At 59.3% G+C, this 25203-nt stretch overlaps 1 protein-coding gene across 1 annotated transcript; it reads left to right on the top strand.

Annotated features, from left to right (window-relative positions):
- The first annotated feature begins 1893 nt into the window (after window positions 1–1893).
- PPP5C (protein phosphatase 5 catalytic subunit) lies at window positions 1894–24926 on the top strand. Its single transcript, XM_047077800.1, has 13 exons — window positions 1894–2085; window positions 7868–8109; window positions 15751–15898; window positions 16582–16703; window positions 19534–19599; window positions 19917–20015; window positions 20815–20920; window positions 21732–21874; window positions 22002–22089; window positions 22856–22896; window positions 22985–23163; window positions 24131–24212; window positions 24401–24926. Exons 1-13 carry the CDS (start codon window positions 1965–1967, stop codon window positions 24461–24463), a joined length of 1500 nt encoding a protein of 499 aa, XP_046933756.1. The 5' UTR covers window positions 1894–1964; the 3' UTR covers window positions 24464–24926.
- Window positions 24927–25203: the final 277 nt, after the last annotated feature.

Below are 25203 nucleotides of genomic sequence, written 5' to 3'. Positions count from 1 at the left end.
GAGAGAGAGAGAGAGAGAGAGACAGAGCATGAGTGGGGGAGGGGCAGACAGAGCCGGAGACACAGAATCTGAAGCTGGCTCCGGGCTCCGAGCTGTCAGCACAGCAGGGCTCGAACTCACAGACTCAGATCATGACCCGAGCCGAAGTCTGTTGCTTAACCGACTGAGCCACCCAGGCGCCCCGGAATCTTTTTTTTTTTTTTTTTAATTCAATTAACATTTTATTTTTAAGTAATCTCTACGCCCAACCTGGGGCTTGAACTCACAACCCTGAGATTAAGAGTCATGTGCTCTACCAACTGAGCCAGCCAGGCACCTCCCCCCATGACGTAGAAATCTTTTCAAAGAAAGAAGACACTTTTAAGCCTTGGCACTTGGCCCCTCACCTTAAATGCCTTCTCACTTGGTTATCTCCTACTCATATTTCAAGTCTTGGTTCAGACTTCCCCTCCTCCAGGAAGTCTTCCCTGCCTACCCTGCACGGTGAGGTCCTCCCAAGACCTGCTGAGAGCCCCTCCGGGAGCTTCCCTCCCAGCTCTGGGTACTCAGTCCCAGTCTGGGTATTTACAACGGAGTGGATATAAAAACTACTTGATCTGTGTTGGGCCCTGTGCCAAACACTTGATCTTCTCAAACTCTCCTCTAATTGTATACAAATAGGCATGGTTATTGTCCCCGTTTTACAGAGGATGACACTGTGGTTCAGGGAGGATGGTCACTTGTCAAGGTCACACAGCAGGGAAGGGCTGAGCTGGATTCGAATCCTGGATCCAAACCCATCACGGCAGCCTTCCCACACACACCCCTAAACATCTCAAAAATCGAACCCACAAGGTGAGCGATGGAACACACAGACAGTCGAGCAGGGCCTTAAGAGCGCAGGAATTAAGGTGGGACAAGTTGAAGTTCTGGCTCTGCCACTCTCATTGTATGACCTTGGGCAAGTTTGATGACCTCTACGAATGTCAAAGTCCTCAGCGGTAAAATGGAGCTGATGTTAGCATCTACTTTCTAGGCTGATTGTTGGCTGTGATAGGAGGTTGTGGGGTCACGTCAGGCCGCCAGGACAAAGAGGCTGGGGGAGTGGTCTAGCTTGTGTCTCCAGATGGGGAGCCCCAGCAGAGCCTTAAAGGGATCTAGAACCATAGTCCCACATGGGTAGCGGCTGAGGGCTTGGAAAGGATGGCCTGCGAGGGTGTACAGCTGGGGGGTGGGGGCAGGAGTGGGAGTGGCATCTGGGGAGGTTTCCTAGGTCATCAGAAATTTCGGCTTTTTCCTAAGGGCACTGAGGCACCTCGTAAGGCTGGGAAGCGGAGGATGAAGAAAGAAGACGGGTGTATGTAACCAAACTTCCGAGTCTTGCTCCCGACTAGGGCATCCGGGGCGCCTTCAGTTAACAGCTAGCAATACTGACCTCAAGGTTGAAACTTTATTCCGTTGGTTTGAGAAGCCACGCATTTTTCGGGGGGGGGGGTGGTGGTAACTGCCCCGATTTGCTCAAGGTCACACGAGTAACTGGCAGTATGGCTAGCCTCCCGGCTCTGGTTCTGCGCTGGGCACGGTGCTGCCTGGCAGCCACACCCACCAACCCGAGGAGACGGCGGGGAAATCCCACCCTAAAACCCCCCGAACTTCTGCCGCCTCGGGACACGGTAACTCTGGGGCGGGGGGCCACGCCAGACCTTCCTCCCGGCCCCCCGCCCCGCGAGCCCCCTTCCTCTCCGCCCCCCCCCCACCCCCCAATGGCTCATTCTAAGAAGGGCGCTGTCTGGGGGCCCTCTGGTCACCTTGTCCTCCGCGCGCTCTACGGCGAAAGGGCCCTGCGCAGGCGCGCGGAGGGCGCCTTCGGGGCCCGCGCTTTACGACACTTGTGCAGCAGCGGCCGCGGCAAGTCGGCACTCCTTCGCGACGATTCGGCCGGGTGCCGCTGGCGGCCGTTGCCAGGGTGGGGGTCGCTTTGCGGCATGGCGATGGCGGAGGGCGAGCGGACTGAGTGTGCTGAGCCCCCCCGGGACGAGCCCCCGGCCGATGGCGCCCTGAAGCGGGCAGAGGAGCTCAAGACGCAAGCCAACGACTACTTCAAAGGTGCGCCCGCCCGGGAGGGGGCCGGGGTGGGGTGGAGAGCGGCCCAGGGCAAGGGGTGCCCGGCCCGCGCGGAACCATGGCAACGCGGAGCGGCAGCCTGGGCGCGGGGCAGGCACTACCGAGTGACCGGGCGTGGGGAGGCAGGATGGCGCGACCTGGGGGGCGACAGAGGGGGGGGCTCTGACAGAAGGGGTGATAGCGAGAGGTGGCGTTCGGAGCGGGTGCTGCTAAATGGGGAGGCCGGAGAGGGCGCTACCAAGTGTGAGGCGGGAGGGGGACGGGAACGAGGGCACTTCCAAACGTGAGGTCCTTGAGAGGTGTTAGCTATGGTGAGCCCTATAGAGGGCGCCTTCAAGTAGTGACAGGGGGCTCGGGAGTGATGGTGCTACCAAGTGGGGAGGTCTAGGGTGGGTGGCACCAAGTGGGGCCTGGGGGGCACTGTCCCAATTGAGTAGGGAATTGTAAGGGCGGAGGGGGGGATCGATCATTAGGTGGCAAGGCGAGGACTTAGGAGATTTGGGGTTGCACGAGGAAAAGGGATGCGTGGGAGGCTCTGGGAGTAAAGGTGGGGGAAATCCCAAGAATAGTATGACATAGGATCTTGGGAAAGAGTAAGATGTGGGGGCACTCATTCATTCATTCATTCAGCATGTGTATTGAGCACCTGCTATGCGCTAAGGACTCTGCTGGGCTCTGGGGTTATAGCAGTGAATGAGCCACATGTGGCCCTGCCCTTTTATAGCTTGTAATTTAGCAGGAGAATCAGACATTGAGTAAAAACACCAGAAATAATAAAATACTTAGAAGTTGTGATGAGGGCTTTGAACCCCCCCCCCCCGCCCCCGACAGGGTGTGAAGTGGAGATCGGGCTGGAGGCTACTGCGGTCAGGGAAGGCCTTAACTGAGGAGAAGGCATTTAAGTAGAGAAGAGTCACGAAGGAGTGTTCCAGGTGGGCGCAGAGACATGTGCAAAGGCCCTGAGGTAGGAAATGAAAGCCTGGCGTGGCTGAAACTTTAGCGGATCGGCAGGGAGACTGATACAAGATGAGTTTAGGACAGGGGCCAGCCCAGGTGGGGTTTCATAAGTCACTGCAAAGCTAGTTTGGATTTTACTCAGGTGTCCAAGAGGAGACATTGAGTAGATAGATGGTCCAGTCTGGAGCTCTGAGGAGAGGAATTCAGGCATGGTCAGCCAATGAGTGGAATAGAACACCCTCGGAATGGATGAGGTCTTGTAGGGAGAGAAGGGGCCGGAACCTTGAGGAGTTCTAATGTGTAGAGAAGAGGAAGAAGCTGAGGAGAAGTGGTCCGTGAAATGGAAGGAAAGTCAGGAAAGATGAGAGAAGAGAGTGCTTCTAGAAGGAGGGCGGCTGTGGCCCGGGTCACATGCTGCCAAGGCGAGCACCGAGCAGTGCCCGTGGGACTTGGCTCCACGGATGTTGGTGCTAGCTAGCCTTGACGGGGAGCAGTTTCTGGGGACCAGTGGGGGTGGGCGTCAGCCTGGAGAATACCGAAGAGCAAACTGGGAAGTAAGGAAGGGACAGCAAATGTTGACAGGCGAAGTGTTCCATCCTTAGGGATGAGAGGAGAGGAGGGATCCAGGGCCTCTGCAGCCTTCAGTGGGAGCACAGAGGGATTCAGAGTGGGAACGTGGGTCAGGCTGCAGCACCGAGAAGGAGGTAGGAAGGACCCGTGAGAGATGAGGCTTGGAGGTGGAGCCTTGGCGGCTGGCTGGGGGGGGGGGGGGCGCGGATGTCATCCTGGGGGTGGTGAAGAGGCCTGGTGAGATCCCCCAGCTGCCTGGCTGACATTGGATGCGAGAGACGGAGACTAGGATGGCCGACAGGTGAGAGGCGTGGTGGTGCTGACCGGAGACCGAAAGCGACTCAAGAAATGCATCAGAGAGGAAAAGAGGGCGGCCGCCTGGAGGGAGGGAGGAGGGACCCCCTCCCCCCCACCAGGCGAGGAGAACGGGGTCGGGGAGGCCTGTCCTGGCACCAGGGAAGTCAGTGGGGCCGGAGTGGAAGAGGCAGGAGAGGGGGCTGAGCTTTCTGCTGCGGCCTCTGGGGAGCCATGGATAGTCGTGAGGAGGGGAGGGACCGGGTCAGGTTTGTGCTTTAGCAAGACCCCTGCGGAGGGGGCAGGACCGGAGGCTGGGAGACCAGGGAGGAGGCTGGGGCAGGAACCTGGGCCGGGCGGGATGGAGGCCAGACCAGGGCAGGGCGGGGCCGTAGGGATGGTGGACGGATTTGAGAGATGTTCAGGAGGCTGGCCTGACAGAACACGGGGACTGGCCTGGCTTTGGGGGTTGAGGGGTCAGGAGAGGCGTCCAGGACCAGGCGCAGCCTCTAGCGGGGGGACAGCGAGGAAGGTGGGGCCATCCCTGAAATGGGGCTCGGGAAGAGCGGCAAATAGGAGGGTGGGTGCCGAGGCAAGGTAGGAAGGACTTCTGGGAAGCCGTAAGTCACGGGGAGGGGCTCCTTGCCCTCCAGGCCCCCGGACCCTCGGAAGCCCGAGGGCTGGGCAGGCCGCCAGAGGTACTGGCACTGAGCTGGCTGAGAGGAGAAGGGCCCTCCTGGTCCAGGCCCCTCACTGTCTGGCAGGCAGTGGCAGGCACCGAGCCCCAGCCTCCGGGGCTGTGGGAATAACAATAAAAAGAATAATTACCGCTCTCCTTAATTGAGCCCCTGTGGTGGCCAGGTACACGCTTCATCTTCCCCGGGGCGCTGGGAGGGAGGGAGGAGCGGCCCTGTTTGTTTCTTAGAGGAAGCTGAGGCTCAGAAGTGAAACCGCTTGCCCAAGGTCAGAGCGTGAGCCCGGATATCCCCCTTCCTCGCCACGTGCTTGGAGTCCTTACCTGGAGCTTGCAGGCAGAAGAGGATAGCTAGCCCTTGATTGGGCTCAGGCCCCTTCCGGAAGCCCTAGGGGGCAGAGCCTGGTGCCCGATGTTGCCCAGCTCTCTTCCCCTCTCTCTGGGCCTCATCGCCCCCCTTCTGTAAAACGGGAGGGCCTGTATTTAACCCCCAAAGACGCCTCTGGGTCTCTGGCTTTGTCGACATGGTTAAGAGCTCAGGCTGCCTGGATTCAAATCTTGTTTCTTCCTGTTTCGTGCTGTGTGACCCCTGGGCAAATGGCTTAACCTCTCTGTGCCCTGGTGTCCTCCTCCTCTAAAATCTGGAGGACTGGATGCACTCGTACTCGTAAAGCAGATAGAACAGGTTCAGGAACCGGTGTTGTTGGGCAGGTGCGTGAAGTGCAGCTCCTCCCGTTTCCTCTGCTTGGTTCTCCTCTTTGTTCACTCATTTTTTACTCACTTCTTTTGCAAGCATCTGCTGATCGCCTTCTCTGCTGTAGCCGCATTTCACGCGAGAGTTTATTTAGCCCTCAGAGCCACTAGACGAGGCAGGGCAGGGCCGATCGGGCTCTGAGACACCAGGCTCCCCACCCCAGGCCGAACGGGCCCCGTGAGTGAGTAACACCTCAGCCGTCAAGAGAGCTGGCCAGCTGGCCTCTGGAACACAGCCAGGAGGCTGAAGTAGTCCTCGAAGGCACTGGCATTCCAGGGAGGGTCCCTCAGACTTAGGCTGTCTGGATCTGCCCTTGCTTGTTTCTGGGAAGTCCTGGGCTTGCCCTCCGGGTCTCCCAGTCCTGGAGAGACACACCCATCACCTAACGGTGACGGGCAGGGCTGGGATAGGGGAGTCCAGGGGCTGGGGCGGCCCAGAGGAGTGCCTCACCCAGCCTGAGAGTGGAGGAGGGCTTCCTGAAAGAGGGGACATCTGAGCCATTTGACAGATTGCCAGATATTAGCCTGCAGGAGGGATCGTTCTATTGTTCTGGCCGACTCCCCAGGACCTGACTTCTTTTCCTGGTGTCATTGTGTCTGTCTGTCTGTCTGTCTGTCTGTCTTTCTTTCTTTCTTCCTTGGCCCATTCATTCAAGAACTATTCATGGAGCCTGGAACCCTCTTCTTCCATCTTCTTCACCAGACTCACTGTCATCCTCTAGGTCTCTGCTCTGACATCATCTTGGTCTGCCCCTGTGCTAAACACTCCGGGTCATCATTGTCTGGATGGGTGTGTGTGTGTGTGTGTGTGTGTGTGTGTGTGTGTGTGTGTGTGTGTCCCATTGGACTGTGAGCCCTAGGAGGGCAGGGCAAAGGACTGCTGTGTCCTCAGACTGAGCAGGGGCTCAAAGAAGTAAGACAAATGGGTCCTGCCCTCACAGGGCTGAGGTTCAAATTGGGGATGTGGATTATAAGCAAAGAAAACAAAGGAAAGTCATGGTTCATCCAGTGGTGCTGGAACCACACTGGAGAAGAGTGAGGTGGGAGTGAGGGTAGGAATTCCCATTTTAGGCCAAGTGTTAGGAGAAGGACTCTGAAACTCCAGTCCAGAGGGGGTATGTAAGTTGCCCAAGACACCCAGCAGATAAGAGGTGGGGCCAGGATTGGGCCCGGGCCACCTGCCGCTGTCTGCGTGCTCCTTGTGCTAGGTTTCCTCTCAGGGGTCCCCTGGTGTGAGGGTGAGGCTGGGCGCGTTTGGGTCTTGGCTTGGCTCGGAATTGCCACCTGCCACCTGCCTTGTGATCGCAAGCACGGGATCTCCCTCTCTGGGCCTCCGTACCCTCGTCTGGAAAATGGGGCTAATGCAGCTGTCCTCAGGGTTGTTGTGAGGGTTCAGTGAAGGGACTCGTGTACCAAGAGCCCCGCACGGCAGCTGGCACATCATGGTCCCCCAAACCAGGCAAGCCTCTGAGCCTTGCTCTCCTGCCTGTCAGATGGGCACGTGGGAAGGGTCCAAGCCTGGCTCTGCAGATACAGACTGGGCGTCTGACCTTGAGCAAGGCTTCTGTGGCTCATCTCTAAAGTGAACACCAGATGGTGCTTATGCCGTGGAGATGTGAGGATTCCACGGGTGACAATGTAAAGCGCGGGGCACGGCCATAGCTCGTTGCAAACAAAATCAGCTTTTTCCCCTTGGTCAGGCACATCCTGTCACTCTACGCTTAGAACAGCGATATCTACACCCTACCGTGGCCGTGGCCTTCGGGATCTGTCTTGCCAGCCTCCCTGCTCTCACCCTCCTCCACCCCAGCCACACCAGCCTCTCAATGGTCCTAGGACACAAGGCGTGCGCTGGCAGCACACCCCCTCACTTCCCACCCCAGGGCCTTTGCACCTCCTGTTCCTTCTGTTGGGAATGCTTTTCCTCCTGTCCAGTTTGTTGCTTCCTTTGGGTCTCTGCCGGTGTGTCCCCTTCTCCTTGAGGCCTAAGTAGGTTCCTTCTCCTTTCCCACTTCCTATTCTCCTACTAGGCCCCTTCTTTGGGCTTGTTTACTTGTGTGAGTGTGGGGGCTGGCCAAGCAAAGGGCTCAGGGCAGACTCACATGTGCTGGATTCACAACATCTCGGCTCTGGCACTCATTAATCTGTCCTCTCCGGGCCGTGGGACCAGAGGAGGACCCTCTGGAAGTCCTGCCTGGAAGAAGTATTGCCCCGGTTGGCGCCTTAAGGGGTGACGGCTGGGGGTGGTGGGGGGGTGGTTGTGTGGAAGTGACTTTGAGTCCTGGGGATTCGAACCTGAGAAGACCAAGCCCGTGCCGGGGTGGGACGGTTGGAACAAGGAGGAGGGGGGCGGGCCGAAACAGACGTTTCTGAGCTCAGCCGCGGACCTCGGTTTTCCCACCCGTGAGTGGGGGGAGCGGGCCAGGACCCGGCCTGGGGGCCGCTCCTGCCGGGTGGCGGTGGTCTTGCCTCAGGCCGGCTCCTCCGTCTCCTCAGCCAAGGACTACGAGAACGCCATCAAGTTCTACAGCCAGGCCATCGAGCTGAACCCCAGCAGCGCCATCTACTATGGGAACCGCAGCCTGGCCTACCTGCGCACCGAGTGCTACGGCTACGCGCTGGCCGACGCCACCCGGGCCGTCGAGATCGACAAGAAGTACATTAAGGGCTACTACCGCCGGGCCGCCAGCAACATGGCGCTGGGCAAGTTCCGGGCCGCCCTGCGTGACTACGAGACGGTGAGCTGGGCCTCGGGGTGCTTGGCAGGCGGCGGGAGGGTGTGAGGAGGCCGGGCCCGCGTTCACTCACCCCTCACTCGTCCAGCGGCTCGGCCTGGAGCACGCTTTGTGGGTTCCTATCCCGGCTCTGCTGTCACTTGCTTAGTGAAGTGACAAGTTACCTGGCTTCGCTGTGCCGTCTTTTTTTCTTTTTTTTTTTTAATTGTTTTTGAATGTTTATTTTTGAGAGAAAGAGAGAAAGACAGAGCACGAGCAGGGGAGGGGCGGAGAGAGAGGGAGGCACAGACCCCGAGGCGGGCTCCAGGCTCCGAGCCGTCGGCACGGAGCCCGCCCGACATGGGGCTCGAACTCACGGACCGTGAGATCATGACCTGAGCCGAGGTTGGACGCTCAACCGACTGAGCCCCCCCAGGCGCCCCAAGTGCCTTCTTGTCCGCGTCACGAAATGGGGAGAACACTGAGACCTGCCTCTAAGGGTTGCTGTGAAGAATAAATGAGTTTCTGCTTTTCGTGCCTTTAGATCAGTGCCTGGCATGTAGTCCGTGCTCTGTACCCACGAGCTGTTGTGGTTATTGTCACTGTTGGTGAATGAGAGCCACGCAGCCCATATTCTGGTGGAGTTCTAGTCTGGAGGAGGGCAAAACGCAAACCTGTGTCCTAGCTGAGGCCAACAGAGTCCTCGCAGGCGGGTTACACGCTCGGAAGAAGGCGGACCGGGGCGATGAGCTGTAGAGGGCAGCGGGTGGGGCACGTGTTGTGATGAGGTGACAAGGGAGAGGACCCAGTGCACCGCGGGAAGTCACTAGTTCACCCGCTTGTCAGCCACTCCCATCGCTACGATTGCTCTGATGGTAACGGCAGGCAGGCGCTGTGACATCCGGGGGCCAGCAGTCACTCCAAGCGTGTCCCATGCCCTCCATGGGGACTGGCAGCCCAGGGCAGGGCAGGGATGGTGATGAACCCCACTGTGCGGATGGGGAGGCTGAGGCCCAGGGAGTTCAGCTACCTGCCCGTCAGCATGCAGCTGGCCAGTGGCAGAGCTGGGATTCGAACCCAGGCCCCCGTGTCTCTCCGGCTTCAGAGAGTGAGCCCCCTGAAAGGAAGGATTTTGCTTGTTCAGTTTATTGGGTCAGTGCTTGGCACTCTCAGGGGCTCAGTCGGAGCGTGCTACATTATTTCCCCCTCACCCCCATACTACTTTATTTCGTTCACCATACGCGCTGCGCAGCCTCTGTTGGGTGGGGAGGGTGCCTGGGGGCTGAGAGCCACAGGCTGCAGTTAGAGGGAGCGGGGCTGGCCGCCAGCCTGGGGTGGAGGGTGGATTTTAGGCCAAGTGAAGTCTTGAGCCAAGACAGGGCCAGGGGACACCTGTATTGGGGTGGGGGCAGGGCCATGGAAGAGGTGGTGGCTTAAAAAAAATTTTTTTTAATGTTTATTTTGAGGGAGACAGAGTGCGAGCAGAGGAGGGGCAGAGAGAGAGGGAGACACAGAATCCGAAGCAGGCTCCAGGCTCTGAGGTGTCAGCACAGAGCCCGATGTGGGGCTCGAACCCATGAACTGTGAGGTCATGACCTGAGCTGAAGTCGGGTGCTTAACCGACTGAGCCACCCAGGCGCCCCAGAGGCGGTAGTTTAGAGACTGGGGTCAGAATGGAGAAGGGAGTGGGGTGCCCCCTGGCAGGATGGTGTAGGGAGCCCCAGAACAGAGTCCTTACGAGCTTCGGGTCCCAAGCCGTTCCCCAGCCCAGCCTCCCCTTGTTGTCCCCTGGTGTCCTCATCTGGAGAATTGTGGCAAGAGGAGTGGCCACCTCTGGAGTGGCCATGGGGCTCTGGCGAAGTGGTGTGAGTAGAGGTCATTGGGGCGCAGGTCATCGTTACGCAGTAATGAGTAACCCGGGAGGGCACTCAGGGTTGGATGGGGGCAGGGTTTCTCTGCAGGGCTCGCGGTGCGGGGAGAGGCCTGGAAGAGCTGGGCAGGGTGGAGGGCCGATGAGCCTGCGCACAGGCCTGTGCCAGTGTCTTCACCGTGCCCAGAGGTGTAGGGAAGTCCTCCCCGGGTGGGGGGGCGGGGAAGGACCCTTCTTGTGGCTCTGGCCCAGTCGGGGGCCTAACCCCGCCTACTCTGTGAGGCTGAGGAGGTCAGTTCTGGCCGTCTTGTGGAAATAACCACATCGGAACTTCTGCCCAGGCCTTTTATGCCATGGAAGGTGAGGGGGATCCACAGCCTCTTGGGGACCAAACTGAGGCGGGGGCCACACTCAGCATTTAAATCATCACAGCCTGTTTCCCTGTGGTGGCTTCACCAGCAGCCGTGGGAGCCCCCGCACGAGCCTGTGATCCTTGTGGGCCTTCCATGTGCCTGCAGGCTGTCCGCCTCTCCACGCTGCCACATCTCATCGGGCTCTGTGGGCAACGGGCAGAGGGGCCGGCCCGGGGCAGTTCGCCCTCCGGTCTCTACCTCCTGCCCTCCTCCCTTCCAGAGCTGTCTGGAGACATGCTTGCTGGAGCCTCAGGCCCGCTCTCAGATCCTGGCATCCTCGGAGGCGGAGCCAAGATGTGACCTTGGTTGAATAACAAGCCTGAGGCTCTGCCTCTCTGTGGCCTGGCCCTTCCTTTCTCAGCCTCAGTTTCCTCATCCGCACACTCACTGTGGGCCCAGCTCTGTGTGAGCTCTTTACATGTGTGAATTCAGTCCATTGTGCAGGCAGGAAACTGAGGTCTAGAGGGGGAAACCCCTCCTCCCGGGTCTCCTGGCCAAATTGGGCCCTGAACCTAGAGTTCCTGCCTGTAGCTGTGAGTGAGCTGTGAAGTCAGTTTAATGGTTTGAGACCAGCACCTCTGTCTTTCATCAAATAGAGTAGAGAAGAAAACAACGGTTCATTCGGAGGAAGTGGGTATACGTATTTGTGAAAAGCTCGTTTTCACTTACGTAAACACAGGCGTGTGATATAAAATATGTATTCCTTACCGTGAGTCATAGTCAAAAGCCTCAAGGTCACTGATGTAGGAGTTGGTACTGGCAGCACGGTCGGGACACCCCAGCTGTAAGCCGTGTGGCCTGGAGTGCTTTGGCTCTCTGCCCTCGGTGTCCTCATCTGTAGAAGGGCCCACCTCAGGGCCTTCTTGGGACGATTCAGGGAGATTTATACATTTGCAGCGGGACCTGCCCACACTACACACTTGATGGCATTTCTCATGGGGGTGTCGGGGCGGGGGGAGCCCATGGCCCACAGGAAGGGCTGTTTGCAGGTACCAGGACCTTGTTAGGGGCCCCGGGAGGGGGGGGGGCACGTGTGTCTCCCTCTGCTGGTGGGCCCTTCCAGGGCCCCTCAGTAGGAACAGTCTCCCCTTTCCACCCCCTCATCTCAGGTTAGTCCTCTCAAAGGGACCCTTGCTCCCGGATTCCCTGTCCCATATTTGGGTCCTCTTCTCGGAAGACTGCCCTTCCCCCTCACTCCACCATCTTCTTTCCTGTCTGCGGTTGGGGCTCAGATGGTCGTGTGGGCCCTGGCTGGATCTGGGGGACTCCCGCAGTCCCCACCCCGCTTTGTGGATTTTGGGGGTTTGGCTCACAATGCGGCTCGCCCTCGGGTTTCTTCTCACAGCATAGTACAGCGCGGTCAGTCAGAAATGCGTCTTGCCTTGCAAGCCCGTGCAGGCGCCCGCACACCTAAGGTGTGGCTGTCCCCACGGTTGGGGGAGCAGTCAGCTAAGGCCTGGCACGGTGCTCGCCGTGGGCGGGGCGCGATTGGGACCTGCCTGCCCTCGTAACGGAGTCGTCACGCCGACCCTGTGCATGGGGACTGTTCTCCCCGACCTACAGATGAGGAAACCGAGGCCCGGAGTGTAGTTCGCTCCCTGAGATCCCGCAGCCAGGAAGTGACGGTCTCGTACCAGAGTCAAGCACCTGGCCCCTGGAGGCACGCAGCGGGCAGAAGCGTCTCGGCCTGGCATCCTCCTGTGGCTCAGCCCCACTCCGGCGGGCTCTCTTCTCTTCTGCTTTACTATGAATAAAAGGGACACTGAGTAAGACCTCAGTTAACTCACTAGAGGGTGTCGCCCTGTAGGGTGAAAACCCTTGTGTCCTGCTTACGGCTGTCACTGCAGTGCCTGGCCTAGGAACCTGGCTCTCCTCCAGCTCTCTGTGTGCCTCAGATGGGCACGGCCCCTCTCTGGGGCACAGCTCGTCATCTATGCAGGGTAGGTCATCCAAATGACCCGCCACGCGCAGTCACGTGGGTCCCCTGAGGTCAGGAACGCTCAGCCTGGGCCCGGCTCTCGCTGCTGGACGATAGTCCCTCACCCTCAGTTCCAAACTCGGGCTGTCCTGGAAAGGCCACCGTTGTAGTTAAGTTCAGGCAACTCATCTGGTGGCAAAACCTGACCTGAACTGACGAGAGGTCATTGATGGTCTTGGTGCCTCCACGTCGGGTGACCGGAGGCTTTGCTGCAGTGGTGGGAATATGTGTGACTACTCAGTGCCCCTCGGATCTGCTCGGGGCATCACGTAACATAGCTGTTCCTGGTTACCCGACACGTGCGAACCTGTGTTACTGTGCCACTAGCTCGAGCACTATGGGTCTTGCCCGTGAACAAGCCCAGCTGAAGGTGGCACTTTTTAGAAACAGCTTTTTTTTTTGTTTGTTTTAAGCTGATTTATTTTTGAGAGAGAGAGAGAAACAGAGCGTGAGGTGGGGAGGGGCAGAGAGAGAGGGATCCGAAAGATCCCAGAATCCGAAGCAGGCTCCAGGCTCCGAGCAGAACCCGACGCGGGGCTTGAACTCAAAGAACCGCGAGTTCATGACCTGAGCCGAGGTCGATGCTCAACCAACTGAGCCACCCAGGCGCTCCTAGAAACAACTTTTGGAGAGCGTCATAGTTTCACGTGCAGTGGTAAGGAGGAATAGAGATCCCGTTCTCCCGGTTTCCCCCGCAGCACCTCTGGCGTGACCACACAGACACCACAGTCAGGATATGGACCCCAACGCGGTCCACATATCACTTTTTACAGAAGAGTCTAGTGTTGAGTTCTGAACCACCAGGCCCCTCCAATTGGGAGCAAATGACCCCCCGCGGGAGCAGGGAGGCCCAGCAGGGCCACTTCCGCTTTCCCAGCCCCATAGTGAGTCCTATAGCAGCGGCCACCGGGCCTGGAATGAGCACTCTGGCCGACGGAGCCCTCTGCAGGGGTGCTGGCACCCTGCCCTCGTCCTAGAGGCTGAGGCGGGGCTCAGGACGGGGAGGGCCTGCCTTCAGCCCCTGGAGGCCTGGCCCTGTACGTCCCTGGAGGGCATGCGAGGTGCTGTGGGGACGAGTGGCCGAGTGAGTGACGGTGGGCAGGGAGGGAGCACCCACCGTGCTGGTGGAAGTCAGGATCCTAGGCAGGGAGAAGACGGAACTCTGGCTTCTTGGGCCTCAGATTCCCCATCCATCAAATGGGGCTTGTGGTAACACCCAACAGAGCTGCTCTGCAGGTAAAGGGAGCAAGTTCGCCGTGCTCCGGCACATAGTAGGTGCTCAGGAAGTGAGCCGTGTGTTGTTACTGCTGCTGCTCCTCTTTTTCCGGCCTTGTTGGTATTTGTCCCCATCCTCCAGCCATCCTGCGAGTTCTGTGAGAACAGGGGACTGGCCAGGTGAAATGTTGAGTGCTTCATCATTTCCTTTCGTGGGGGGGGGGGGATTCATTCCCTCCTGGGACGCAGCCGCAGCCTCGCGGGGCCGCCTTCCACTGGGGAGAGAGCCATCTCCAGCCGTGCTTAGGGCTGGGGCAGGTGAGCCAGGGGCTTGTGGGAGTCCAGAGGGGTGTCTGACCCAAGCTGGGGGAGTGTGGGGTGCTCCTCGAGGAGGGAACAGCGGAGCTGACAGCTGGAGGAGAGGAACCAGGAAGGGGTTGGAGACGGATGTGAGGTGGTCTGGGCCAGGGAGCTGGCACATTGGACACTTGTGAGTTTGGTCTGGCCGGGTGGTGCCGGGCAAACAGAAAGCAGGGGTGGGCAGGCCCTTGTGTGCCAGGCCAATAACTTAAGCCAGGCCTGGACTTAACCCCAGGGTGTGGACTCAAACCCTGTCCCCACTGGGAAGGACTCCCGGGGGTGCTGCCTCCCTCCCGGGCCTCGCGCCACACCCACACCCCAGGTGGAGCCGCCTGGCAGGATACCCGGGCGTGAGCCTGCCCAGTCAGGGAGGAAGCCGTCGCCTGCCACGGCCCGGCTTCCTGCCGTCCACCGGGTCTGTGCACCCGTTCCCGGGGTGGATGAGCCACGGTGACCCGCAGGGGTTAGCAAGGGCCTTTGCACAGGCTTCTGGTTCACTCTGCCAGGCTTTCCCCGGGGGTGGCGTCCCCACGCTTGAGGGCCTGCTTTGACACTTCTCTTCACGCCCCCAGCACAGGAGCCGCAGGGACCTAGCTCCTCGGGTGGCCAGCAGAATGGGCAGGCCCGCCGGGGTCCACTCAGAGCAATCATAGTTACAGATAACTAAACTGAGTCCTGGACGGGTGACGTCCTTGCCAAAGGTCACACGGTGACGAAGTGACAGAGCCGGGATTCGGATCCAGCCCTGTTTGCTGCTGAACTTGGGAGGATCCGAGTTTGTAGAAAGCAGGATAGAAGGTGGAGGGAGGGGTGGGCACAGGCTCCTTTTATTGAGAACTTACTGTACCCCAGAGTCCCGTGCCCGGGGCTTTATTGCGTATGATCCCATTTCGAGCACAGCGGCCCAGGAAAGGGGCCGTGACTAGAAGCCGACGCCCGTGTGGACTTTACTCCTGATGGTGCGCTGCACACACTTCGTGCGTCTCCGCTCCTGTGACCCTCACAGCCACCCTCTGACGGGGCCGCTGTCAGAACTTCCCTCCCGTAGAGAGGGAGGGATCCGCCGAGGGTTGGCGGGGCCGGGATTGGAAGCAGGCGGCCTGGCTCTGTGGCCCGTGGTCTTGACCGCCCTTCGGAGGAGACTGAGGGGACGCCGCTAGGTGCTAGCCGCTGTGTGCTGAGCCCCGTCTTCATTACTTGTCCTTCCAGCCGCCCTGCCAGGTGGGGCGTGTCCCGTCCCCTCTTTCATAGATGAGAGAAAACTGAGGCTCAGGGAGTCCAGGTTCCCCAGCAAGTCCTTGGTTCTTCTGCTGGGTCTGGGCTGTTCATTGCCACGGCAGACCCAGCCCCCCCTTTCCTCTTAATCCCCTCCCCACTCGGTATTGACTGGAACGTCAGTAAAGTGAGCCTCGGCCGGTGTGGCTCCCACGAGGAACCTAAAGCCGAACACGTGCTCCTCAGATGGGACACTTTTAACGACAGAGCTAAGATTTTTTTTTTTAATGTTTATTTATTTTGAGAGAGAGAGAGATTGGGGGAGGGGCAGAGAGCGAGGGAGAGAATCCCAAGCAGGCTCCACATTGTCAGCACAGAGCCCGGCGTGGGGCTCGAACCCATGAACTGGGAGATCATGACTTGAGCCGACACCAGGAGTCGGACGCTCAACCGACAGCGGAGGCCGGGTGGTCTGGCTTCCGTGTTCGTGGAGCCCGGGGCCGGGCAGCCGCGGCGTTCCCCCGTCCTGTCTGCTCCTCTGCGCCATGCGGGCTGTGCCTGGGCGTTGATGCCTCTTTTCTCCCTCCCCCCCCCTCCTCCCCCGGCCCTCCCAGGTGGTGAAGGTGAAGCCCCACGACAAGGACGCCAAGATGAAGTACCAGGAGTGCAACAAGATTGTGAAGCAGAAAGCCTTCGAGCGGGCCATCGCCGGCGACGAGCACAAGCGCTCCGTTGTGGACTCGCTGGACATCGAGAGCATGAGTGAGTCAGGCCTGGGTGCCTAGAACATTCCACGTTCTTGCAAGCCCTCTCCGGGCCCTGTGCGCGCTGGGGGGTGCGGGCAGGGGCGGCTGCGGTCTGTTGCTCCTGCATTCCTGGGAGCTCCACAGTCCAGCGATGGGGCTTGGGTTCCCGCGGTTCAGGCGAGGTGGACGAGCCCCTCGTCCCGCCATCGGGGCCTAGCTCCCTAGCGACATCTGTACCGCCTGCCCCGCCCTCACGGCCCCCCTCCCTCCCTCCCTCCCCCCCCCCCGCCCCCGCCGGATTTGTGTAGGTCCTCTAGGCGCTCAGATGATTCAGTCCTTCGTTCCACAGATAATTATCGAGCGCCTGCTATGTGCCAAGCGCTGTTCCAGGCACCGGGGGTACGGCTGTGAATAAAATACTCTCAGCCCTCGCGGAGCTGATGCCCTGGTGGGGAGAGAGGGGACTAGACGGTGTCGAGTGCTGTAAAACCACGCAGGCAGCGGGGAGAGGGGGTGCTGGAAGAGGGGGCGCACTGCACAGAGAGGCCAGGCACGGCCAGCCTGAACAGAAGCACCTGGCCGGGGAGAGGAACCTTCACCCTCCGTCGTCCTCTCACCCTGTCTGCCCCGTGCCTCCTCTCGGCCTCACGGTGGCCGTGGCCACTGAGTCTTGTCCCCCACCTCCCCCATTCACCCCAGCCATTGAGGATGAGTACAGCGGGCCCAAGCTTGAGGATGGCAAGGTGACGGTCACCTTCATGAAGGAGCTCATGCAGTGGTACAAGGACCAGAAGAAACTGCACCGGAAATGCGCCTACCAGGTAAGGCCCCGTCAGGTGCTGCACGCACCTGTGACCCCAGGATAGCATCGCGGCGCTGGCGGGGCCCGGACTCGGCCACAGAGGGCGGCTCGAGGGGGAGGGTGGTCACGGCAGCCGACGCTGCTGAGCGCCGTGCGGACGCGGTCCTTATTCCCGACGCTGCGTTCCCACGGCGAGCATCGCCGTTTAGTTACTTTTATTAATAGTTTTCCTCTCCCTGCCCCATATGTTCACGCATGTCGTCTCTTCCACTAGATCCTGTACACATTTGTCACAGTTATTTTAAAGTCTCTGGTAATTCTACCATCTGGGTCATCTCTGGGTCTGCTTCTGTGGTCTGTTCCTCACGTGGCTCATCATTTTTTGTTGGATGCCAGACATCTTGTGCAAAAGAACAGTAGAGACTGAGCTAAATAAGGAGTTTCTACGGAAGATGGAGGGAGGCCCTTTCTTCCGTGGGGCCGCTGGCGCGAGGGGCTGCGTCCGTCTGATCTGCCGTCTCGGGCATTTTGCTGGAGTTAGCCCACCACGGGCTTGCGGTGTTTTCAGACTGGAATCGGGACTCTCCCTTTAGCCCTGGCAAAATCCCAGGGATGTCTTGACGTTGTAACGTCTCCAGCTTCTGGAACTGTGGGAGAGCTCTCTGATTTTCAGCCTCGCGGCCAGATTTTTGGCGTGCCGGGGGAGTTCTGTGCTCTCCCGTTCCGCCCCCACTTTTGTGCTGCCTTGCACCCCGCCTTCCGCGACGGCCGTGTGAGCAAGCTGGCAGGTGAGGGGAGAGGCGTTCGGAGGCGGGGGCTTCTCCGGTCTCTCCGCTGTCACCAACATACCGCCGGCTTCCCTCACTCTGGGCCTCGGCGCCCCTTGGCCTCTTGCCCTCCTGCCACGCTGCCGGGATAAAAGCCCCAGGGAAGGTTGCTGTCTGCCGTTGACTGATTTAGATTTGAGCGCACGCTCGGCTCTCAGATGGTTTTCGAAAGATTGGATTTTGTGGGTTCGGGGCCTGTTGTCATTAGCACAAGAATGACCGTAGTTTACAGCTTTCTCCATTCTGACCAGAAGTGGACGCCTTCTACTTTGTTTAACATTTGGGGGTTTTCCCCCTACCTCTTACCTGTGAAAACTGTCAAACCTGCAGAAAAATCAAACGAACAGTATAGTTAATATTCTTGCCCCCTTCACCCAAATGCACCAATTAACATTTTGACACGTTTACTTTCTCTCTCTACATATGTGTGTGTATGCACACACACTTCTTTTTCTTTCCTTCTCTTTTCTTGGTTTTCTTTTCTTTTCATGAGCCAGAAGTAAGTTGCATCATAACCTGTATCTCCTAAAACCAGGATATTCTATGTGACCACAGTTCAGGTGTCTCACCTTAGAAATTTAGCGTTGATAAAATAATACCGACCAATGCAGACAGTCCACAGGCCATCCACAAAATCTGGAAACACTGACAAATCTGTATGACAAGGTCAAGGTCATCTTTAATCTTCACGTAGCAAAAACTAGTATTATCTACATTTCCAGACAAATACTTTAACTCTTTAGCTTACCCAGGTTTCCCCAAATTACCTGTTTTGTGGTTTTGGTTTTTTTGTGGGATTTTTTGTTTGTTGTTTTAAAGTTTTGTTGTTTTTTTTAAGTAATCTCTGTACCCAACATGGGGCTCGAACTAAACAACCCCAAGATCAAGAATCACATGCCCCGCTGACTGAGCCAGCCAAGCGCCCCTGTGTTGTTGGTTTTTTCAAAATCCAGAATCCATTGACGGATCAAATACTGCATTTTTATCTCCTTTCATCTAGAACAGTCTCCTGCCCTTTTGGGGAGACTCTTTCACGACACATTTTAGACATGTCCAAGCCAGTTGTTTTATGAAATGTGCCACATCTGGATTCATCTGTGTTTCTTCATGATGCTGATTATCTTAAGAGGAACCCAGAATCTCTGTTTCCGTGTAAAATAACGCTGATGTTTAGGGGCGCCTGGGTGGCTCAGTTGGTTACACGTCTGACTTCAGCTCTGGTCATGATCTCACAGTGCGTGAGTTTGAGCCCCAAGATGGTCTCCGTGCTAACAGTGTGGAGCCTGCTTGGGATTCTCTTTCTCTCCCTCCCTGTCGGCCCCTCCCTCACTTATGTCCTCACTCTCAAATAAGCTTTAAAAAAAATAATAATCGTGATGTTTCAATTTTTTTAATGTTTTGGGGCACCTGGGTGGCTCAGTCGGTTGAACGTCCGACTTCAGCTCAGGTCATGATCTCGCGGTCCGTGGGTTAGAGCCCCGCGTCAGGCTCTGTACTGACAGTTCGGAGCCTGGAGCCTGCTTCAGATTCTGTGTCTCCCTCTCTCTCTGCCCCTTCCCCGCTCACACTCTGTGTCCCTCTCTTTCTCAAGAATAAATAAACATTAAAACAAATGTTAAATTTTGTAATGTTTTTATTTATTCTTGAGAGAGAGAGAGAGAGAGAGAGAATAGGGGAGGGGCAGGGAAAGAGGGAGACACAGAATCCGAAGCAGGCTCTAGGCTCCGAGCTGTCAGCATAGAGCCTGACGCAGGGCTCAGACCCACGAACCGCGAGATCAGGACCTGAGCTGAAGTCGGTCGCTTAACCGACTGAGCCACCCAGGCGCCCCAGTAATTCTAACGTTTAAATGCTGTGGCTCCTGCCAGCGCTCACTTGTCTGGCCTCCGCTGCCCGTTCCTCGCCTGCCTCTCCCTCACCCTCCGCTCGGCAGTGTCTCTTGGTCAGCCCAGGCTCTCCGGGGCCCGGGGCGGACAGCAGGCCCTCCCCCAGGCCCCACTCACAGCCCACCCTGCCTTCCAGATTCTGGTACAGGTCAAAGAGGTCCTCTCCAAGCTGAGCACACTCGTGGAGACCACGCTTAAAGAGGTGCGTGCCGTGGGGCGGTGTGTGGACGGGCTGGGGGTGGGGGGCTCCCTGGCTGGGGAGGGGCTGTGGAGCTCAGAAACTCACAGGCCCACCTGGCTTGGTCTGCCTTCCCTCTCCCCCTACCCTGTGTCTCTCCCCTGGATGTCCCTCTCTTCTCCTGGTCTCTGTCCCACCCTTTTCATTTCTGTGTCCCCTGCCTGTGTCTGTTGCATGGTTCTTCTCGGTCCGCCATGACCTCTTGCCCCTCCCCTCACCCCTGCCCCCTCCCCACGTCTCTCTCTGGGCCCCTCCCTCTCCGGTGGCCTCTTTTCTTCCAGACAGAGAAGATTACGGTGTGCGGGGACACCCATGGCCAGTTCTATGACCTCCTCAATATATTTGAGCTCAACGGTTTACCCTCGGAGACCAACCCCTATGTATCCTTCCTCAGAAGAGCAGACCCTCCCTGTCCCTCCACCTGGATTTGGGGGAGGCACCGCAGCCAGAGAGCACAGTGGGAACCCGCGAAGGGAGAAGCCTGAACAGTCGCTCAGGCACGGGGATGTGGGTGGAGTGGCCGGCCAGCGTCAGAGCGGCCAGGGCAGGTCCCCCTGCGCTGTGTGCCCGGGGCATGTGGCTCAGCCCCTCTGGGCCCCAGCCTCTCTTCATCTTGAAATGGGGCTGCTACAGGATCAGACACGTAACGGCCCCAGGCTCTGCCACTCCCCAGCTGCGTGACCGTAGCAGTGACGTCACCTCTTGGTGCGTCAGATTCCTCATTTGCAAAATAGGGATAATGGGGTCTGACTCACCGGGTTGTTGAGACGGGTAAATGGGTTCATCTGTGTGAAGAGCTGCGTGGCCCACAGTCAGAGCTGTGTAAGTGATTGCTGATGTGATGACCGTTGCTTGATGAATGGCCACCAGGCCTGTGAATATCGGGTGGGACGGTCCACGTTCCGTTGCCCCTATGGCAGACTGACCACCTCATGTCACCCTCCACCGTCCACTTCCCTGAGAAACGGATGAGGTTGGGGATGTCAGGACCATCCCGCTGAGGCTCCAAGAGGCTGGGCGGCTGGGCCAGAGCCAACCGCAAGGAAGAAGACCACAGCCCAGATCCCCTAGCCCCGCTGACATCCCCACTCCTAGGGTGGCACCGGCAGGAGCCGTGGGCCATGGGGAGGCTGGGGAAGGAGCAGTGCCCCCCACTCCTTGTTTTCCTTAGCAGAGCAGATATTTAATGGCGACTTTGTGGACCGCGGCTCCTTCTCCGTAGAAGTGATCCTCACCCTTTTTGGCTTTAAGCTCCTGTACCCAGATCACTTTCACTTGCTTCGAGGTGAGCTTGGGTGGCAGAAAGGTTTGGGGTCAGTGTGGCCTGGTGCAAGATGAGCTCACCGGGGAACAAGGGCCACTGGGGGGCAGGAGGGGGGTGGGTGGGCAGGGGCACATGTCCATTAAGAGGTGGAGAGTTGGTCTGGGTTGAGGGCTCCATTGAGACGTGGGGAATGGGGCCGGGCTGGGGGCTCCACTGAGAGGCGGGGAATGGGGCCGGGTTGGGGGCTCCATTGAGAGGTGGGGAATTGGGCTGGGTTGGGGGCTCCCGGGGGCCTGAGCGTCAGCACTCGGCACATGGTAGGTGCTCGGTGACTGTCTGCTGTGGGCTTCCCTGCAGTTGGTGAGAAGAGCGAGCCCCAGCGGAAGAGTTGATGACGCCAGACTCGGCAGACACGGGGGCCCGGGCAGCTTCCTTGTCTGCCCCGAGCCCTGGGAGTCCCGGGAGGGCAGAACGAGGTTGTGTGCGGGAAGTTAGAGGCACAGCGAGGGGCGGGCCCACGGCAGGCATCTTGGAGGGGCCTGTTTTTTGTTCCGACCTGGCCCCTTCCAGCCTGGAAGGCACGCAGGTTCTCCAGAAAGGAGCCCAGGGCCCAGGGGGCAAGGGACATACCCATGGTCACTCCAGGCTGGGCCAGGCCTAGGCCTTGTGGCCACCTGCCCAGTGTGTGCATCTCAGAGAAGGGGCTAAGAACAGTGTCTCCACCTCACTGGGTTTCTGGTGTGCGTGTGTGTTGTTGGCCTCAGGCCCCTGGACCCGGGCCCGGGGGTGCCCGTGCAGGGGGTGCTGACCACTTCGCTCCGCTCCTGGCCAGGCAACCATGAGACGGACAACATGAACCAGATCTATGGCTTCGAGGGCGAAGTGAAGGCCAAATACACAGCCCAGATGTACGAACTCTTCAGCGAGGTGTTCGAGTGGCTCCCGCTGGCCCAGTGTATCAACGGCAAAGTGCTGGTGAGGGCGGCAGGCGGGACCCCTCGGGCCCCTTCCCGCGCCCACGAGGGCCGCCCTGAAGCGAGCTGGAGGGTTGGGGTGTGGCCGGTGCCTCCGCTCACACAGCTGTCCCCGCACTACACCCCAGATCATGCACGGGGGCTTGTTCAGCGAAGATGGCGTCACCCTGGACGACATCAGGAAGATTGAGCGGAACCGGCAGCCCCCGGATTCAGGTGAGGGTGGTGGGCCGGGTGACAGCCCCTTCCCTCCCGGGGCCGCGGCACCTCTTGCGTGGGCTTCCTGCCCTTGGCGAGGATGGCAGGGCTGAGCCTCTGCGTCCTCGCCTGTGACTCGGGTTGGCGCACTTCCCCACGGGGCTGTGCCTGCAAGGGAGTGTTCTCGCTCACCACGTGGGGTGCGCTCTGGGCACTTGTGTGTGAGTTCTGGAGAGTGACGTACCGGGGCTCCCATGCTAGTGAGGACAGGTGGCCGAGTACTCACACGCACGCACACACGACTGTGGGAAGTGTTGCACAGGGCATGGGGAGGGTGGGGTGCTGAGGGTCCGGATGGCCTCTCTAGGAGCCACACCAAGGACTGACTGGGAAGGAGGCACCTGCCACGCAGAATTGCCCCCGGGCAAGCACAGAGGGGCTCGGGGCAGGTGTGAGCTTCACACACGGGAGGAACAGTTGGCAGGGCAGTGGTTTTGGGGTGAGCGGGGATGTACTTAAAGGGGGTTGATGAGGCCCTGCAGAGCCTCGGAGGCCTGGGGGAGGAGCTTGGGCTTTGTTCCTAGGGCAGCGGGAGCCCCAGAAGGCTTTGAGCAGCAGAGGGGTGTGATCCGAATAGCACTGTTAAAGGGTCCTCCCCCTGCGGGGCCGTAATACGTTGGCTGGATCTGGCGGGGCGGTCACGGGGCTCAGAACCCCATTTCACGTGCCCCTGCCCGGCCTCCAGCCCAACTGCGCTGATGTCCCCTCTCCTTCCCCCACCCAGGTCCCATGTGCGACCTGCTCTGGTCAGACCCACAGCCGCAGGTCAGTGTTCCCCAGGCTGGGCCGACGGGTGCGGGCTGCGGGCAGAGGGGGTGGGGCGGGCGGCACCCTGAGCCCCCTGTCTCCCCAGAACGGACGCTCGGTCAGCAAGCGGGGCGTGAGCTGCCAGTTTGGCCCCGACGTCACCAAGGCCTTCCTGGAGGACAACCACCTGGACTACATCATCCGCAGCCACGAGGTCAAGGCCGAGGGCTACGAGGTGGCACATGGCGGCCGCTGCGTCACCGTCTTTTCCGCCCCCAACTACTGGTGGGTCCCGCCTCCGACCCATCCGGGCCTCCCTTCCCCACCCGCTGTTGCTTGTGTTGCTGGTTTTTCCTTTAACTTTTTGCGGTAGAAAGTTTCAGAGACACACGAGAGCAGGTAAAATCGTACAAGGAACACCACGTCCTCGTCACCCGGGTTCAGCAGTTGCCAACCCCGGCCGGCCTCCGGCCACCCCCACCCTGGGCATCACCGCTTCCGTGCTCCGACACCCCCTGGTGCCCCTGAAACTTTTCATGCAACCGGAATTCCACTGTCACTCTGTCAAGTGTCAGATGGGATCACCTGAATGCAGAGTCCCGTTTCCTCGTGTCTCTCAAAAATGGCTCTTGTTGGTTTGATTTCTTCCGAGTAACAGGGGACACATTCTTGGTCTTTCGGTTCCCTGTCCCTCCTCCCCTGTCACTTGTAGGCTTTTGGTTGAAGAAACCAGGCCCCTTGTCCCCCAGAGTTGCCTGTGCTCTGGACCAGGCCGCCTACACCCTGCGGGTGCCACTCAGCACGTTCCTCTATCCTCTGTTTCTTGGTGGTTAGAGCCAGGGTGTGCTTGGGTCAGAGTCCAGGCTTTGGCAAGCATCCTGCCTCCGTGGGGGCACATGTGCCCCCCACCTGTCCCCTGCTTCCCCTTCCGCCTCTGCTCCCCTCCTACCTGAACCTCCTGGGCCCCCCTCCTTTCCCCTAGATTCCTGCCTTTCCCAGTTGGCCTCTCTCACTTCTGTGTCTGGGGCTGTCTGTGTCCATGCCTCTCTCTCTCTCTCTGCTCTCAACGTCTCTGACTCCGCTTCTGTCAGTGTCTCTGATGGGCTCTGTCCGTCTGTGTCTCCCTCTTCACTGGGACTTTCTGCCATCCAGCCTCCTTGGGTCACTTCCCTCCAGGCCCCTCCCCAGCCCTTCCTTGTGTTTCCCCCCTGCTCCCCACCCCTGACCAGCTGCTCTGCCCCTGTCCCCACAGTGACCAGATGGGGAATAAAGCCTCCTATATCCACCTCCGGGGCTCTGACCTGCGGCCCCAGTTCCACCAGTTCACAGCAGTGGTGAGTCACCCCCTCTGTCCCCTGCTGTCCCTGGCCTGGGGAGCACAAGGCTGAGGCCCAGTCAAGGACAGAGTGCAGTGCTCAGCAGCTCTTGGGGGGAGGGCTGGTCTCTGCATCTGGTGTTCAGACAACCCCCCTGAAGCTGCCCTGTTTCTGTCTCCCTTGCCGTGTGTGCTCTCGTGTCCCAGCCTCATCCCGACGTCAAGCCCATGGCCTACGCCAGCACGCTGCTGCAGTTAGGGATGATGTGATGTGAGGCCCGCATCCCAGGGCCTGCTCCCCATCTGACCCCAGGCCCAGCCCAGGGCAACGTTGGACCCCCTTTTACTTTGTAAAGTTTGTATTTATTCCCCTTTAGGTTTGCAGAGGGGGTGGGGGGCCGGCCAGAGGGTCCGCTCCCTGGAGAAAGAGAAAGGAGGTGGAGAGGCCAGGGTTGGGGCACGTCCGGGCATTGCGGAGGGAGGCCGCGGCGGGTGGGGTGGGCGGGGCCCAGAGGCTTCCCCGCCTCCCTCGTTTGCATGGCCCCTCCCCCCTGAAGCAATAGGGCCCCGCCATAGGAAGACCCCCCCCAGAAGGAGGGTCATCAGGGAGGCCTCGCCTGCGTCTCCCCCTCCTGGCGGCCCCGAGACGGGGCTAGGCTGGGGTTCACCCCCTTCCCCAGCTATTTTATGTCTGTAATTAAATATGTTAAAATAAAGTCATTATTGTAAGTCAGCTTGTCTCAGATGGTGGAGCTGCTGGGATTGGGATGACCACATCATGGGGGGGGGGGCTCGAAGCTCCACCCCCCTCATCTCCCACCTCCCTGGGGTGCCCTGGGGCTGGGGGCCCGACCAGCCCAGCTGCCCTAGTGTCTGTCCTCACGGTGGGCTCTTGAGGGAGCGACTTGCCGCCCGGGAGGGAGAGCCCCGGGCAGCGGCACAGGGTGCGCTCCGGGGAACAGCGCCGGCTGGGCCGGCGAGGCCCGGCGGGAGCAGAAGCTGGAGGAGCC

This window comes from Lynx rufus, unplaced genomic scaffold (assembly GCF_022079265.1).
Source record: "Lynx rufus isolate CCGP_SWC_20201006 ecotype Redwood Valley unplaced genomic scaffold, mLynRuf1.p SCAF_16, whole genome shotgun sequence".
In the NCBI taxonomy this organism is placed as follows: Eukaryota; Metazoa; Chordata; class Mammalia; order Carnivora; family Felidae; genus Lynx; species Lynx rufus.
The sequence above is the reverse complement of the archived record's forward strand: the minus strand, read 5'-3'. Positions and strand labels throughout refer to the sequence as shown.